The 16,121-nt window shown below is 53.0% G+C and overlaps 1 protein-coding gene across 3 annotated transcripts; it reads right to left on the bottom strand.

Moving 5' to 3' along the window:
* Positions 1-256: 256 nt before the first annotated feature.
* Positions 257-15,288, bottom strand: LOC135458146 (uncharacterized). Of its 3 annotated transcripts, XM_064733111.1 has the most exons (13): positions 15,065-15,286; positions 12,124-12,198; positions 10,953-11,351; positions 7,181-7,339; positions 6,971-7,047; positions 6,702-6,823; positions 6,468-6,610; positions 6,273-6,383; positions 5,441-5,563; positions 4,055-4,234; positions 3,815-3,961; positions 1,522-1,629; positions 257-737 (listed from the first exon to the last, which is right to left on the bottom strand). In XM_064733111.1, exons 1-13 carry the CDS (start codon positions 15,074-15,076, stop codon positions 552-554), a joined length of 1,842 nt encoding a protein of 613 aa, XP_064589181.1. In that variant the 5' UTR covers positions 15,077-15,286; the 3' UTR covers positions 257-551. The 3 variants fall into 3 exon arrangements, with proteins under 3 accessions (XP_064589181.1, XP_064589182.1, XP_064589183.1); XM_064733112.1 differs by lacking the exon at positions 3,815-3,961 and having other exon boundaries at positions 15,065-15,288; XM_064733113.1 differs by lacking the exons at positions 3,815-3,961; positions 4,055-4,234 and having other exon boundaries at positions 15,065-15,288.
* Positions 15,289-16,121: the final 833 nt, after the last annotated feature.

A 16,121-nucleotide genomic window follows, 5' to 3' on the forward strand; every position in this document is an offset into this window, starting at 1 on the left:
CCCTGGTGGCACCGTGTCCCCACTGCCACCACAGGGAGGGGACCAGGGCACAGCTCTGGTCTCAGGTGACAAACTCCAATAAAACCTGGCTGAAATCTGAACTCAGGCTCTGCCCTGCTCCTTCCCACCCCACTGTGACACTGGCACTGTCACCAGCGCTGGGAGGTCCCCAGGGGTGATCTGTGCCCTCTGCCACTGCCGGGGTGCCCTGTGGGACCCCTCCCTTGCAGGAACACACCAATGGCACAGCAGGGGCTGCAAAAAGGACACGGTTTATTTGCAGATTTAAACCCAAAAACACTCCCTGGGGTTTGGGGGCGCACTCCTGGCCAGCAGGAAAAGGAGGGACAGGCACTGCTGCCCTCCCTCCAGTCAAACCAGTGACGCTTTTGGCTGCCCCCAGGGCTTTGGGCAGGGCTAAAACCAAACACATCCTGCTCACCCTCCTTCTCCACGGGGGCTGCCAACGCCTCCCAGCTGCTCCTGCGGGCTCCTGAGCACCCCAGGGCGCTGTCCCAGCCCTGTCCCAGGGCAGGAGGGGCTGGCAGCCCTCAGAGGCTGCTGGAGCCCACGGAGTCGAGGCTGTCGATGAACTCCTCCAGCTGCTGCAGGTGGTGCAGGCGGCCCTGGCGCAGGTTGGCCCTGAGCGCCACCCCCAGCGCCGCCTCCATCGAGGGCTCCTGGTGCAGCAGCATCGTGGCCACCACGGCGATGCTCAGGCTGAACTGCTGGTACGACTGCAGGGCCGCGGGGTCAGCGCCCCAAAACCAGCACCAAAACACCCCGATTTTAGCCCAAACACCCACAAATATCATCCCAAACCCCTGCAGGGCAGGGCCACAGGTTCAGCACCCCAAAACCAGCACCAAACAATCCCTATTTTAACCCACAAACCCACAAATACCATCCAAACCCCTGCAAACCCCTGCAGGGCAGGGCCACGGGGTCAGCACACCAAAACCAGCACCAAACCACCCTGATTTTAGCCCACAAACCCATAAACATCATCCAAACCCCTGCAAACCCACAGCAAGCTCCCCCAAACACCAAATTCACCCCCCAGCATTGCTCCCAAAGCTCCTCAGGTGAGATTTCCCCATCCTGGAGCTGCCCCCAGCCCCTCAGGGCAGGGCCACAGGGTCACCAGCACCAAACCACCCCTTATCTTAACTCAGAAACCCACAAACATCATCTGAGCCCATGTAAACCCACAGCAAGCTCCCCAAAACACCAAATTCATCCCCCAGCATTGCTCCCAAAGCTCCTCAGGTGCGATTCCTCCCATCCTGGAGCTGCTCCCAGCCCTCAGGCAGGGCCACGGGGTCAGCATCCCAAAACCAGCACCAAACCACCTGATTTTAGCCCACAAACCCAATAAACATCATCCAAACCCCTGCAAACCCACAGCAAGCTCCCCAAAACACCAAATTCACCCCCCCAGCATTGCTCCCAAAGCTCCTCAGGTGTGATCCCCCCATCCTGGAGCTGCCCCCAGCCCCTCAGGTGCCCCCCAGGACTCACCAGCTCGATCTTTGCCTTCCTCCTGAGCACGGCAGCAGAGCGGGAATCGATTCCAGCTGGGAATGGCGAGGGGGGCTCTGAGCTGAGCTGCTGCTGGCCACACACAGCCTGCCAGGGGGAAAGGCAAAGGGTGAGCCCCCCATTTGTGCAGCAGGATGAAATCAGCTCAGATTTCACCTGACGGTGGAAATCAGCAGTGGAGGGAGGATCGGGAGAGCCCTGAGAGCAGCAGTGACACAAAAACCCCAAGGAAAGCTCAGAGGAGAAAGGGACTGAGCCACACTGGTCAGTCACCAGCCCAGGGGTGGTCACCCCGTGGAAGGAGCCACTGGTTTGTTGTGGAGAGCTTTGCAGACAGTTAGCCAGCTGAGAAAGGTCACATAATGCCATTAGTTAAGCTTGAAAGAGACAAGTGTAAGAGTCAGTGGTCAGTGTCCAGTAACAAGCAAAACCACTGTGCCCTTAGTGCAACAGTAAGATAGGAAAGAACATCTTCAGCAAGAATACGAAAAAAAATTTTCAATAAAATATCCACAAAAATACAAAAGTAAGCGTAGTTACCTAATAAATAACTAGCCAATAGTGAGCTCGCCTTTACAATACGTATACAATTCATTAACACTAATACAATAAAGTTCAAAATTTACTAATCACTCGTATTACGTGCCAACAGTTTGTCACTGCTTTGTCACCCCTCCCTTGGGTGCCACCCCACTCCCCCTCTTTGCCCCAGCTTCTCTCCCTCATTAGCAGTAATTAAGCTGCTCTGGAGGGTTCTCCTTGGCTTCCTCAGAGCTCCATTCCAGGGTTGTTCACACTCTGCTGTCACGCTGTTGTGTGACACTGGATTTGTGCTGCGGGTTTAAGGGGTTTGGATGATATTTGGGGGTTTGTGGGCTAAAAGCAGGGGTGGTTTGGTGCTGGTTTTGGGGTGCTGGGGGGGATCTCACCTGAGGAGCTTTGGGAGCAATGCTGGGTGGTGAATTTGGTGTTTGGGGGAGCGTGCAGTGGGAGGTGCTGTGGGTTTGCAGGGGTTTGTGGGCTAAAATCGAGGTGATTTGGGGCTGGTTTTGGGGTGCTGACCCCATGGCCCTGCCCTGAGGGTCTGGGGGCAGCTCCAGGATGGGGGGATCTCACCTGAGGAGCTTTGGGAGCAATGCTGGGTGGTGGGGGTGTGAATTTGGCGTTTTAGGGGGCTTACAGGGTTGGATGATATTTCAGGGTTTGTGGGCTGAAAGCAGGGGTGTTTGGCGCTGCTTTGGGGTGCTGACCCTGTACCTCGCCCTGCAGGTCTGGAGCAGCTCCAGGATGGGGGGATTGCACCTGAAGAGCTTTGGGCATGCGGTGGTGAATTTGGTGTTTTGGGGAGCTTGCTGTGGATTTGCATGGCTCAGATGATGTTTGTGGGTTTGTGGTTAAAATAGGCTGGTTTCGGGGTGCTGACCCTGTGCCCTGCCCTGAGGGTCTGGGAGCAGCTCCAGGATGGGGGGATCTCACCTGAGGAGCTTTGGGAGCAATGCTGGGTGGTGAAGGTGTGAATTTGGCGTTTTGGGGGGCTTGCAGGGGTTTGGATGATGTTTGTGGGTTTGTGGGCTAAAAGCAGGGGTGGTTTGGGGCTGGTTTTGGGGTGCTGACCCTTTGCCTGCTCCAGGATGGGGGGATCTCACCTGAGGAGCTTTGGGAGCCATGCTGGGTGGTGAATTTGGTGTTTTGGGGAGCTTGCTGTGGGTTTGCATGGGCTCAGATGATGTTTGTGGGTTAAGATAGGGGTGGTTTGGGGTGTTGACCTTTGGCCTGCCCTGCAGGTCTGGGAGCAGCTCCAGGATGGGGGGATCTCACCTGAGGAGCTTTGGGAGCCATGCTGGGTGGTGAATTTGGTGTTTTGGCGAGCTTGCATGGGCTCAGAGGATGTATGTAGGTTTGTGGGCTAAAAGCAGGGGTTGTGTGGTGCTGCTTTTGGGGTGCTGTCCCCATGGCCGTGCCCTGCAGGGGTTTGGATGATGTTTGTGGGTTTGTGGGTTAAAATCGGGGTGTTTTGGTGCTGCTTTTGGGGTGCTGACCCCATGGCCGTGCTCTGTGGGTCTGGCAGCAGCTCCACACGCTGCTGTGACACTGTGTGCTCACACCCCTGAGCCTCGGCTTCCTGCCCTGGCTGCTTTCCAGGGCCGACACGGGCTGTGCCTGCAGACAAAGCCGCCCCTAAACCCCACATCCTGCAGCCACAGGGATCCCCCTGGGTCCTGGCAGTGTCCCCAAGCCTGGGGGGACACTGGGGGGCACGCAGAGCCCGTACCAGGTTGGTGGCCCCAGCACCAGGCAGGCTCTGGGGCGCTGTGCAGGCCTCTGGTGGGGTGCAGGCCGGGCTGGGCCGGGCTCTGCGCTCTGCTGCAGGTCCTGGAGGAAGCTGAGGGCTCTCAGGAGGCTGAAGGCTCTGCAGAGGCTGAGGGACAGAGAGTGGCTGTGCTGGGACACGGCGACAGCGCTGTCCCCCACTGGGGTGGGGACACGGAGCTGCCCCACGCCCCAAACTCACCCCAGCCTGGGCAGCTCGTGCCTCAGTTTCCCCAGCGCCACAGGAAGGAGGGCTGAGCTCTGCCGCCCCAGAGCAGCTGCACCCCAGGATTTCCCTCCTGGCAGGGTCTGCAGGGGCTGCCGGGCTCCGGGGAGGGGACCCGTGACCGCTGCCAGCCTTGGGGACACTGCACGGCTCCACCTGCGCGTCACAAACAGCCACATTCGGGAAATTATTGCTGTTATGAACGGGAATTGCTGGTGAATCCTAACAGCTTCCAGACAGAAGGCGAATTTGCAATGGCTTTTGTGGGCTGAGTAACTGAAAATGTGCACAAAGCAAGGCTGGCACGGGAGATAACAAAAGGCAGAACCAAGATAGCAGAGGCAGAGAACAAAACAGCGCAAAAAGAGAATGCCAGGGATCAAGTGGCATCAGGAGAAAACCAGGGGAGGGTCCTGGATGGACCCTCAGACCCTGCAGCAACCCAGGGTGGAGCTGAGGCAAACTTGCCCTGAGAATGTGCCAAGAAATTTGAGGAAGTTGTGCAATTGCAGCAGCACAAAGAACTGAAAAGTGTGCGTGTGTGCCTCTGGCTGCAGCACTGCCACTTCTGCTTTACTGATCTAATAAAAAAATACTTATTTATAAATAAATAAAAAAATACTTATTTATAAATAAATAAAAATACTTATTTATAAATAAATAAATATAGACTTACTTATAAATAAATAGTTATTTATAAATAAATAAATAGTTATTTATAAATAAATAGTTATTTATAAATAAATACATATTTATTTATAAATAAATATACGCTTATTTATAAATGAATATTTATTTAATAAGTAATATAATGAACAATACTTTTTTCTAAATGAATAATAATAAATAAATTCTTATTTAGTAAGTAAATAAATAATAAATAATAAAAATTAAATCCTTAAATAATAAATATTTAATAATAAACAGATAATATAAATAATACATAAATACTTATTTATTATTGCTAATTAAAGTCTTTAATTTCAGAGAGGGATTAGTTGCTCCCACACTGTGCAGGGGCATTGTGGAATCCACAGTGAGGGGATTAGAGGGTTTGGGAAAGGGGCTGTGCCTCCCTGCAGGCTGTGCTTTAGGGTGGGAATAGCAAATAGAAAAAATAGAAAAAAATAATAGAAAAAAATAGAAAAATACTAGAAAAATACTAGAAAAATAGGGAAAATAATAGAGAAAAACAGGAAAAATAATACAAAATATAGAAAAAAACCAGAAAAAATAGAAAAAAAAAGAGAAAAAATAATAGAAAAAAATAGAAACCATCCCCAGGGGAAGCTGTGTGCTGCTGGTGGGGAGGGTCTGGGGAGCCTGGAGCTGGTCCTGTGTCCCTCCACAGCAGTCCCATACCTCAAGGTGCTCCTGGATCTCAGGATTCCTGGAGGTCTCCTCAGGAGGGGCTGGATCTGCTCCTGGAGCACAGGGATCCTGCTCCTGGCTGCCCACGGGGCTCTGCCCAGCTGCCAGCTCCACCTGGGGACAGGAAATGGGATGGGATGGGATGGGATGGGATGGGATCCATGGGGTGGGATCCATGGGATGGGATCCATGGGATGGGATGGGATGGGATGGGATGGGATCCATGGGATGGGATCCATGGGATGGGATGGGATGGGATGGGATGGGATGGGATGGGATGGGATGGGATCCATGGGATGGGATCCATGGGAGGGGGATGGTGTCTATGGGATCAATGGGGGGATGGGATGGGATGGGATGGGTGGGATGGGATGGGATGGGATGGGATGGGATGGGATGGGATGGGATCAATGGGATGGATCAATGGGATGGGATGGGATGGGATGGGATGGGATGGGATGGGATGGGATGGGATCAATGGGATGGGATCTATGGGATCCATGGGATGGGATGAGATGAAATGGGATGGGATCAATGGGATGGGATCAATGGGATGGGATCCATGGGGTGGGATGGGATAGGATGGGATCAATGGGATGGGATCAATGGGATGGGATCCATGGGATGGGATGGGATGGACAGGACACTTAAAACCCACAGGAAACACTGCGAAAAGCCTGGAAAAACTCCACACCTGGCAAAAAGTGATGTGGAGAGGGGAAGGGCTGGATCAGACAGGAGGGAGACGCCCCAGCAGCCACGGACAGCCCTGAGCCAGGCAGCTCCAGGCTGGGAGCACCCCTGGGATGGGGGAATGTCCTACCTGCAGCTCTGCAGCACCAGGATCAGCACCAGGATCAGCAGCCGGGCTCTCCAGAGGGCTCCTGGCCGGGCTGGGGGGCTCCAGAACATCCCCAGTCCCTGCTGGCACATCCTGCAGGGAACCAGCACAGCGTGCCGGGCTCGGGGTGAGCACAGCCCTGCTGTGGGATGAGGTGGGACAGGTAAAACCCCTCACCTGCGGCTGCTCCTGCCTCTCTGCAGCCCCCGGGGGCGGCTCCGGGCACTGGGGAGGCTCCGGGGGCTGCGGCTCCTTCGTGGCCCCGGGCTGGCTCCTCCTGGACGGGGCAGGACAGGAGGGCTTGGAGCGCAGCTTGTGCCCTGCAGGGTGGGAAACAGCGGCGGGAACTCCTCAGGCTGGCCCGGGAGAGGATGGGGAGCAGCGAGGAGCCGGCCTGGGGGCAGCACAGACCTCGGGAGGGTCGGGGACACCACGCCCGGGGCACCACGAGCAGCTGCCGGGGGCGGCTCCGTCGTGTCCCAGCCGGGTGGTGGCTCCAGGGCGGGCGGTGCTGGTGGAAATTCCCTGGATTCCTGCAGGAATTTCGGGAATTTCCTTGGATTTCTTCAGGGATTCCTCCAGCCAGCCCCAGCGTGGGGAGGGGGGCTGGCTTGGGAGGGGTCTCTGTGCGGTGCCAACAGGCAGGGACAGCCGTGCTGGTGTCACTCGTTGTCACCCACCCTGCAGGGCCGGACGGGGGGCAGGGCTGGCACCGCTCCTCCTTGGGGTACTCAGGCCAGGGGTCAGGAGGTAGATCCTGCAGGGAAAAACTGGGATTAGGGAATGGGACAGGATTGCCCACACGCTGTCCTTGTCACCAGAGCAGTGAGTGTCCCCTGCCCCATGTCACCACTGCGGTGCCACCACGGCCAGGTGCCACCAGCCCTCACCTGGTACCAGCACTCTCCAAAGGCACCCTCAGCTCCTGGCACGGCTGCTCTGTCATGCCAGGGCGGTGGCAGGGGACACTCGGGGGGTGCCCACCTCCTGTCCTGCTCCTCCTCGTTCCAATGGACGTCCCCAGGGCCAGGGAAGGCTCTGGGGCTGGGCTGCAAAGGGAACGGCCACGGTGAGGACGCTCAACATGGGAATTTTGGGATTTTTTTTCCAATGAGCCCACTGGGATTTTTGGGATTTTTTTCCCCATGAGCCCACTGGGATTTTTGGGATTTTTTTCCCCACGAACCCACTGGGATTTTTGGGATTTTTTTCCCCATGAGCCACTGGGATTTTTGGGATTTTTTTCCCCATGAGCCCACTGGGATTTTTGGGATTTTTTTCCCCACGAACCCACTGGGATTTTTGGGATTTCTTGCTGCTCCCCCTCCCCGTTGTGACCCTCAGCTCTTTGTGCCTCTCCTGCTCGCTGCTTTGGGGGCTGTGGGTAAATCCCTCCCTGCAGCAGCAGGATGCAATTAGGGGTGAACCAGCTCAGATTTCACCTGGCTGTTAAAATCAGAAACAGTGGAGGGGGAGGATCAGGCTGCCAGCAGTGCTGGAGAGCCCTGAGAGCAGCAGCGACTCAAAAATCCCAAAATGAAACCCCACGAGGATGTGAAACCCCGAGAGCAAACGGCACTGGCAGGGAACAGGGGCAGATGTTTCCTGGGAGGAACCAGAGGGCAGCAATTTGATTTTTTTTAAGGAGAAATGCTCCACAAACCCCCCAACATCCGTCATTTCATGCTGCAAAAGCTGAACTCCACTTTTGAACAGGTGATGCCGAATTTTGCCCCAAAAGGCGAGAATAACTGCCTAGGAGTCAAATAGGCAGGAGGTATTTTATTGCAACACGTCGGAGAAATCACAAAAGGGATTTCTCAGTATCCCGTAACAAAGCAGGCCTTTTATACAGTTTTGGATGCAGGGTTACATCATATCACATACATAATCATGTCTTTGCATGCATATTCATAAGGGGCGTGGTGTAGGCGGAGCGTGGGCGGGGACATCTCTTTTGAGGATCATCTTGGTGGTCGTTCCGGTTGCCTTCATCGTGGGCGGGGGTCTCCTGATGAGTCTTCCTCCTTAAACTTTGAACTCCCATCCTAATATGGCCAATTCCCGGTGTGCTTGGCTTGGTCCCCATGGCTTGGCACGGCTCTTAGGGTCAGTTTGACATTGTTGGCTCTGAACATGCTTAGCTCATCAATTCCCCTATCCCTATCTCTCTCTTCCTGTTTGCCCTGCTTACCAAACTTCAAACAGAAGAATCCACCAGGATTGCTTCCGGATTAATGAGTAACCTGGCGCACAGCACCATCAGCAATTCCTGAATGTGGATGGGGCAAACCCCCTTCAACATAACATGAGACCACCCACCGGTGATATGGGATGTGGCTCCAAATTTAGGAGTCGCGTCAGTAGCTAACCATGGAATGGGATAGGACTGTCTAGGATTGATTTTCAGTTTGTGGCGCTGCCTAAGCATTTTGATCAATAACGCCCTATAAGTACCACTGAAAACAAAATTATGTTCTTGTGCAGTAGCAAGGTACATAGGTTGCAAAATGCTGATTGGAAAGGCAGTTTGGGGCTTCACAGGGGAATTTCCATGGAGTGAGTGTGGATTCATTTCTGGAGCCCTTCGGGGTCACTCCTGGAGTGAGCCAAAGAGATTTGTGTGGGTCTGGCTGCGCAACACAATCTAAACTGTAATTGCTAATTAATTTTGAAAATATTGATTTAATTAGCAGTGCCCTGGTGTAACCATTGTGATAAGTGAATGTGATTCGGGCTAACAATTGTAAACATATTGTATTTGTAAATATATATATATAATATAGTATCTATTATATACTATATACTATATACTGTATACTATATATTATATACTATATACTATATGCTATATACTATATATATTATGTACTATATACTATAGTATAGTAATATATAATATACAATATATAATATACAATATATAATATATATTATATATATTATATATTGTATATTATACATTATATATTATATATAACATGTATTATACAATATCATATATAATAAATAATAAAAATCTGTTGTAATTGTAAATATCTTGATATTTTAGAAAATATTAGTCAAAAAGTGAAGCCCCAAAACAGATAGCCTTCAAGAAACAATGAGTTAAAACATGGAATGTGAAGCATTTAAAGAAAGCATAGCATTTAAGAAACACATAGAGCAATAAATCGGCTAAAGCGTGGAACATAATGACAAGAAAGAGAGATAGGGATAGGGGAATTGATGAGCTAAGCATGTTCGGAGCCAACAATGTCAAACTGACCCTAAGAGCCGTGCCAAGCCATGGGGACCAAGCCAAGTACACCGGGAATTGACCATATTAGGATGGGAGTTCAAAGTTTAAGGAGGAAGACTCATCAGGAGACCCCTGCCCACGATGAAGGCAACCGGAACGGCCACCAAGATGATCCTCAAAAGAGATGTCCCCGCCCACACTCCGCCTACACCACGCCCCTTATGAATATGCATGCAAAGACATGATTATGTATGTGATATGATGTAACCCTGCATCCAAAACTGTATAAAAGGCCTGCTTTGTTACGGGATACTGAGAAATCCCTTTTGTGATTTCTCCGACGCGTCGCAATAAAATACCTCCTGCCTATTTGACTTAAGCTGAGTCTCTTAGGCAGTTATTCTCGCCTTTTGGGGCAAAATTCGGCATCAAAAGTAACAGAGGAAAAGGACATGTAATTAGTGCCACAAAACAGATGTTTTCAGATGTTCATGAGAAAATAGGATACAGGATGTAGTTTGAGATAAGTAACATCCCAAAATAGAACAGACCTTGGCATAATTAAGGAATCAGCCTTGAAATCACTGCCAAATTTACTCTGTACATGCTTACTTGGTTGTATTAATTTTATATAAAATTGCTGCTCAATTAAAACTGCTGCTAAGTTCTGACTTTGTGGTTTAATAAATTAGACGTACAGGACCTCATTCATAACACCAATCCCCACTGCACTGCAGATTAGTGATAACAAATAAAAAAATATAAATAACAATATTTTTATAATAAAATATTGTATAATATTTTTATAATAAAATATATTTTATAATAAAAATAAATTTTCAATAAATAAAAAGAAATAATTTATTTCTTTCCATGGATGGGCAGGTGGAGGTCCTGGCCATCCATGGAAAGAAATAAATTATTTGTTTTTATATATAGGTGTATATATATATATACATGTATATATATGTATATATATATACATATATATATATATATATGTATACATATATATACATGTATATATATATACCTATATATATTTAAAAATTTTTAATATAGGTATATATATATATAAATTTATTTTTATATTTAGGTATATATATAAATACATATATATATATAAATACATTTACATAGGTATATTACATATACCCATGTAAATATATTTATTTTGCCATTCTTAATCCTGGGGTGGGCGGTGCACCTGTGAAATCCTTTAGATTTCTGCTGGATCCCGACATTTCCAGACTCCTTTTGGGAATTCAGAAAGCCACAAACTCCTGTCTGTGCCTGGGGGACCACGAGTGGATGCAGACATGTCCAGAATGGTTTTGGGGATGGCATTTGGTGACTTGGCCGGGTCTCCCTGACAAAGTGTCACCATCCTTGGGACATCTCCCCCCAGTTCTGTCCCTTACCAGGCCCCTCCTGCACCGGCGTCCCCTGGGCTGCTGCTCCCATGGTGGCCCATTCCAGGGTGGTTCATCCCATGGTGGTTCATCCCGTGGTGGCCCGTCCCGTGGTGGCCCGTCCCGTGGTGGCCCGTCCCGTGGTGGCCCGTCCCGTGGTGGCCCGTCCCGTGGTGGCTTGTCCCATGGTGGCTTGTCCCATGGTGGCCCATCCCGTGGTGGTTCATGCCATGGTGGTTCATGCCATGGTGGCCCATCCCGTGGTGGTTCATGCCATGGTGGCCCATCCCGTGGTGGCCCATCCCGTGGTGGCTTGTCCCAGGGTGGTTCATCCCATGGTGGCTTGTCCCAGGCATCCTGAGGGCCATCAGGGGGACACGGCCACGGTCCATCCCACCACGGAGCAGGCTGTGGAGAGATCAGAGCCCTGAGAGCCCCAGGAGCAGGCAGGGATGGGGAGCCCTGGGAGAGCCCACATCATCCAGGGCTCCTCCCCACCCTGGTGCTCTCCTGGCTCCTCAGCATCCCCAGGGGTGGAGATGGGGCAGGGGGAACCCAGGGTGGCTCCAGGGCGATGCTGGGCTCCCACCCCAACCCAGGGGAGCCCCAGGAGAGCTACAGGGGAGCAGCAGAAGAGCTCCAGGAGAGCCTCAACCCAGGGGAGCCCCAGGAGAGCCCCAGGAGAGCAGCAGAAGAGCTCCAGGAGAGCCTCAGCCCAGGGGAGCTTCAGGAAAGCTCCAGGACAACCCCAACCCAGGAGAGCTCCAACCCAGGGGAGCCCCAACCCAGGGGAGCTCCAGGAGATCCTCAACCCAGGAGAGCCCCAGGAGAGCCTCAACCCAGGGGAGCTTCAGGAAAGCTCCAGGAGAGCCCCAACCCAGGAGAGCTCCAACCCAGGGGAGCCCCAACCCAGCTCCAGGAGAGCCCCAACCCAGGAGAGCTCCAGAAGAGCCCCAGGAGAGCCCCAGGAAAGCTCCAGGAGAGCTCCAACCCAGGAGAGCCCCAGGAGAGCCCCAGGAAAGCTCCAGGAGAGCCCCAACCCAGGGAAGCTCCAGGAGAGCCCCAGGAGAGCTCCAGGAGAGCTCCAACCCAGGAAAGCCCCAACCCAGGAGAGTCCCGGGAGAGCCCCGGAAGATCCCCAAGAGAGCTTTCCCAGGAGATCCCTCCCAGGCGCACGTACCTCCCTGGGGAAGCTCCTCCTGCAGCCCTGCGGGTGGAACATCCTGGCCGAGGGCGCCGGGAGCTGCGGGATCCGCTGCAAGGCAGGGAGAGGCCGGCTCAGCACGGCCCCCGGGGACGTCACTGCCGCCTTGGGGACGCTGCCAGCCAGCCAGGTGCCACCCGTGCTGCTGCCGCTGCTGCCAGCCCCGCGACACCTCCGGGGACACCGGTATGGACACCGAGACCCGGGGGTGACACGGGGCTGGCAGTGCCCTGGCACCCCCTCTGCCCGCCCCAGGCTCTGTTTGTCCCTGCCACGTGTCCCTGCCAACCCCACGGGTCACCCCGTGATGTCCCCAAGGGATCCGGGTGTTGGGACGCGGGGGCTTGGGTGAGCCCCCCGCCAGCATCAAACCCCATTTTTGTCCTTAAATTGAGGGGTGGCAGCACTGGAGCATGGAGGGGTTGGAGAGCCCTGCACCCCAATCCTGAATCCCAGTCCTTCCCTGCACCCCAATCCTGAATCCCAGTCCTTCCCTGCACCCCAATCCTGAATCCCCACCTCTGCACCCCAATCGTGCTTCCTCGAATCCCAATCCTTTCCTGCATCCCAATCATGAATCCCAATCCTACACCTTTGCACCCTAATCCTGACTCCAAATCCTTCCCTGCACCCCAATCCTGCTTCCCAATCCTTCCCTGCACCCCAATCCTGAATCCCAATCCTTCCCTGCACCCCAATCCTAAATCCCAATCCAGCACCTCTGCACCCTAATCCTGAATCCAAATCCTTCCCTGCACCCCAATCCTGTATCCCAATCCTTCCCTGCACCCCAACCCTGCTTCCCAATCCTTCCCTGCACCCCAACCCTGCTTCCCTGCACCCCAATCCTGCTTCCCAATCCTTCCCTGCATCCCAGTCCCGCAGCCCCGCACCCCAATCCTCCCGGCCCGCACCCCGCTCTCGTTCCACACCAATATCCAGCGGGAGCGGATCCCTCCCGAGGAGCGCTCCCCGAGCTCTCGGTCCCTCCCCCAGGAGTTTCCCTTCCTCTTCCCGCCCCGCTCCCGCCGCTGATTCCGCCCCCGAGCACAGCCCGGGCAGCGCCGCTTCCCTGATCCCGCCCCGAGGATCCGAATTCCTCCGGGAACCTCGGGGTGGGAGCAAAGACCCGCAAACTGCACCCCCAGGGCGTGGAATATCCATGGACAAGGGGATCCTGCACCCCCAGGGTGTGGAATATCCATGGAGAGGGGATCCCGGGGTATGGAATATCCATGGAAAAGGGGATCCTGCACCCCCAGGGTGTGGAATATCCATGGAAGAGGGGATCCTGCACCCCCAGAGTGTGGAATATCCATGGAAAAGGGGATCCTGCACCCCCAGAGGGTGGAATATCCATGGAAAAGGGGATCCTGCACCCCCAGGGTGTGGAATATCCATGGAGAGGGGATCCTGCACCCCCAGGGTGTGGAATATCCATGGAAGAGGGGATCCTGCACCCCCAGGGTGTGGAATATCCATGGAGAGGGGATCCCGGGGTATGGAATATCCATGGAGAGGGGATCCTGCACCCCCAGGGTGTGGAATATCCATGGAGAGGGGATCCTGCACCCCCAGGGTGTGGAATATCCATGGAAAAGGGGCTCCTGGGGTATGGAATATCCATGGAAAAGGGGATCCTGCACCCCCAGAGTGTGGAATATCCATGGAGAGGGGATCCTGCACCCCCAGGGTGTGGAATATCCATGGACAAGGGGATCCTGCACCCCCAGGGTGTGGAATATCCATGGAAAAGGGGATCCTGCACCCCCAGAGTGTGGAATATCCATGGAAAAGGGGATCCTGCACCCCCAGAGTGTGGAATATCCATGGACAAGGGGATCCTGCACCCCCAAGGTGTGGAATATCCATGGAGAGGGGATCCTGCACCCCCAGGGTGTGGAATATCCATGGAAAAGGGGATCCCGGAGTATGGAATATCCATGGAAAAGGGGATCCTGCACCCCCAGGGTGTGGAATATCCATGGAAAAGGGGATCCTGCACCCCCAGAGTGTGGAATATCCATGGAAGAGGGGATCCCGGGGTATGGAATATCCATGGAAAAGGGGATCCTGCACCCCCAGGGTGTGGAATATCCATGGAAAAGGGGATCCTGCACCCCCAGGGTGTGGAATATCCATGGAGAGGGGATCCTGCACCCCCAGAGTGTGGAATATCCATGGACAAGGGGATCCTGCACCCCCAAGTGTGGAATATCCATGGACAAGGGATCCTGCACCCCCAGGGTGTGGAATATCCATGGAAAAGGGGATCCTGCACCCCCAGGGCGTGGAATATCCATGGAAGAGGGGATCCTGCACCCCCAGGGTGTGGAATATCCATGGAGAGGGGATCCTGCACCCCCAGGGCGTGGAATATCCATGGAAGAGGGGATCCTGCACCCCCAGGGTGTGGAATATCCATGGAAGAGGGGATCCCGGGGTATGGAATATCCATGGAAAAGGGGATCCTGCACCCCCAGAGTGTGGAATATCCATGGAAGAGGGGATCCTGCACCCCCAGGGTGTGGAATATCCATGGAGAGGGGATCCTGCACCCCAAGGTGTGGAATATCCATGGAAGAGGGGATCCTGCACCCCCAGGGCATGGAATATCCATGGACAAGGGGATCCTGCACCCCCAGAGTGTGGAATATCCATGGAGAGGGGATCCTGCACCCCCAGGCCATGAATATCCACGGAAAAGGGGCTCCTGGGGTCCCTCGGGGCACGAACGCCCCCAGCTCCAGCACCGACCGCTCGGTGCCCGCGCTGCTCCCGGGCTTGTCCCGGGACACTTCGGGGAGCGGGACCCCCCCATTCCCGGGGAGCTGAGCTGGAGCAGAACCGAGGAGGGAACAAAGCAGGGCTGGGGAGTTTGGAGAGCCCTGGCAGGACGGGGCTCCACGGCACCCACCTTTGCTGCCATGCCGGCGCCGCTGCTGTCACCTCCCGGCGCGTCCGTCTGTCCGTCCGTCACCTCGTGGCCCTGCAGGAGGGTCTCCCAAAGCCGCTGCCCACCCAGCCCGGCGCCTCCCGGCTCTCCTCCCCCCTATCCCGCGGCATTCCCGCCGGGAAAGGCGCTCCCGGGGCCGCGGGGCCGGTTCCAGGCGCGGCCATCCCGCCCTGCCCCGAGGATTCCTGCGTTTATCACCTTGCCCGGAACGGCCCCGGCGGCCGCGGGGGCTTTGGCTGGGACGCGCTGATAAGGAACTGGTCGGAACTGGTCGGAACTGGTCGGGCCGGCCATGCGGATTGCTGCGTGCACACGGTCTGGCCTTCCAGCAACGTGCGAGGTGTTATAAATTATAGAAGCTCGGCTAGGCAAATATTCAAGCAGCAATCAATTTATTCATTAATAAATCATCAATCAATTTATTAATTCATAAAGTATGAGCAATACAGTGCTGGGTGCAGTGGGGGAAGTTTTCCCTCCACACTGATAGTTGAGGCTCACAGGTATTTATAGGGGTACTCATCAGCTTTCTCAGCAGTTTTTATATCATAAATGTATTATATATAATATGTATTCTATATATTATACATAATATATGTAATATATGTAATATAGAATATATAAAATATAGAATATATATGGAATATATAATATACATTCTATATTATATATACATAATATATGTAATATATAAAATATAGAATATATAATATATAGAATATATATATTATATAGAATATAAAAAATATATCTATTCTATATATATTATACAGAATATATAATATATATATTCTAAAGCTATAGTTTCAAAGTTTCTATTCCCATTTTTTACTCATCAGCAGTTTCTATTCTCAATTTTTACTCATCAGCAGTTTCTATTTCCCCATTTTTACGTCACAATTCTGTACACTATTGTGATTTAGTTTTTTTCAGGATGTATCACAAAAGGAGTATCCCCAGATGGTGGGGGTCTGGTTTCTGAAAGAAGGATGAAGAATCCCAGCTGGTGAGGTCCAGA

The sequence above is a fragment of the Zonotrichia leucophrys genome, chromosome 26, assembly GCF_028769735.1.
Source record: "Zonotrichia leucophrys gambelii isolate GWCS_2022_RI chromosome 26, RI_Zleu_2.0, whole genome shotgun sequence".
Taxonomy (NCBI): domain Eukaryota; kingdom Metazoa; phylum Chordata; class Aves; order Passeriformes; family Passerellidae; genus Zonotrichia; species Zonotrichia leucophrys.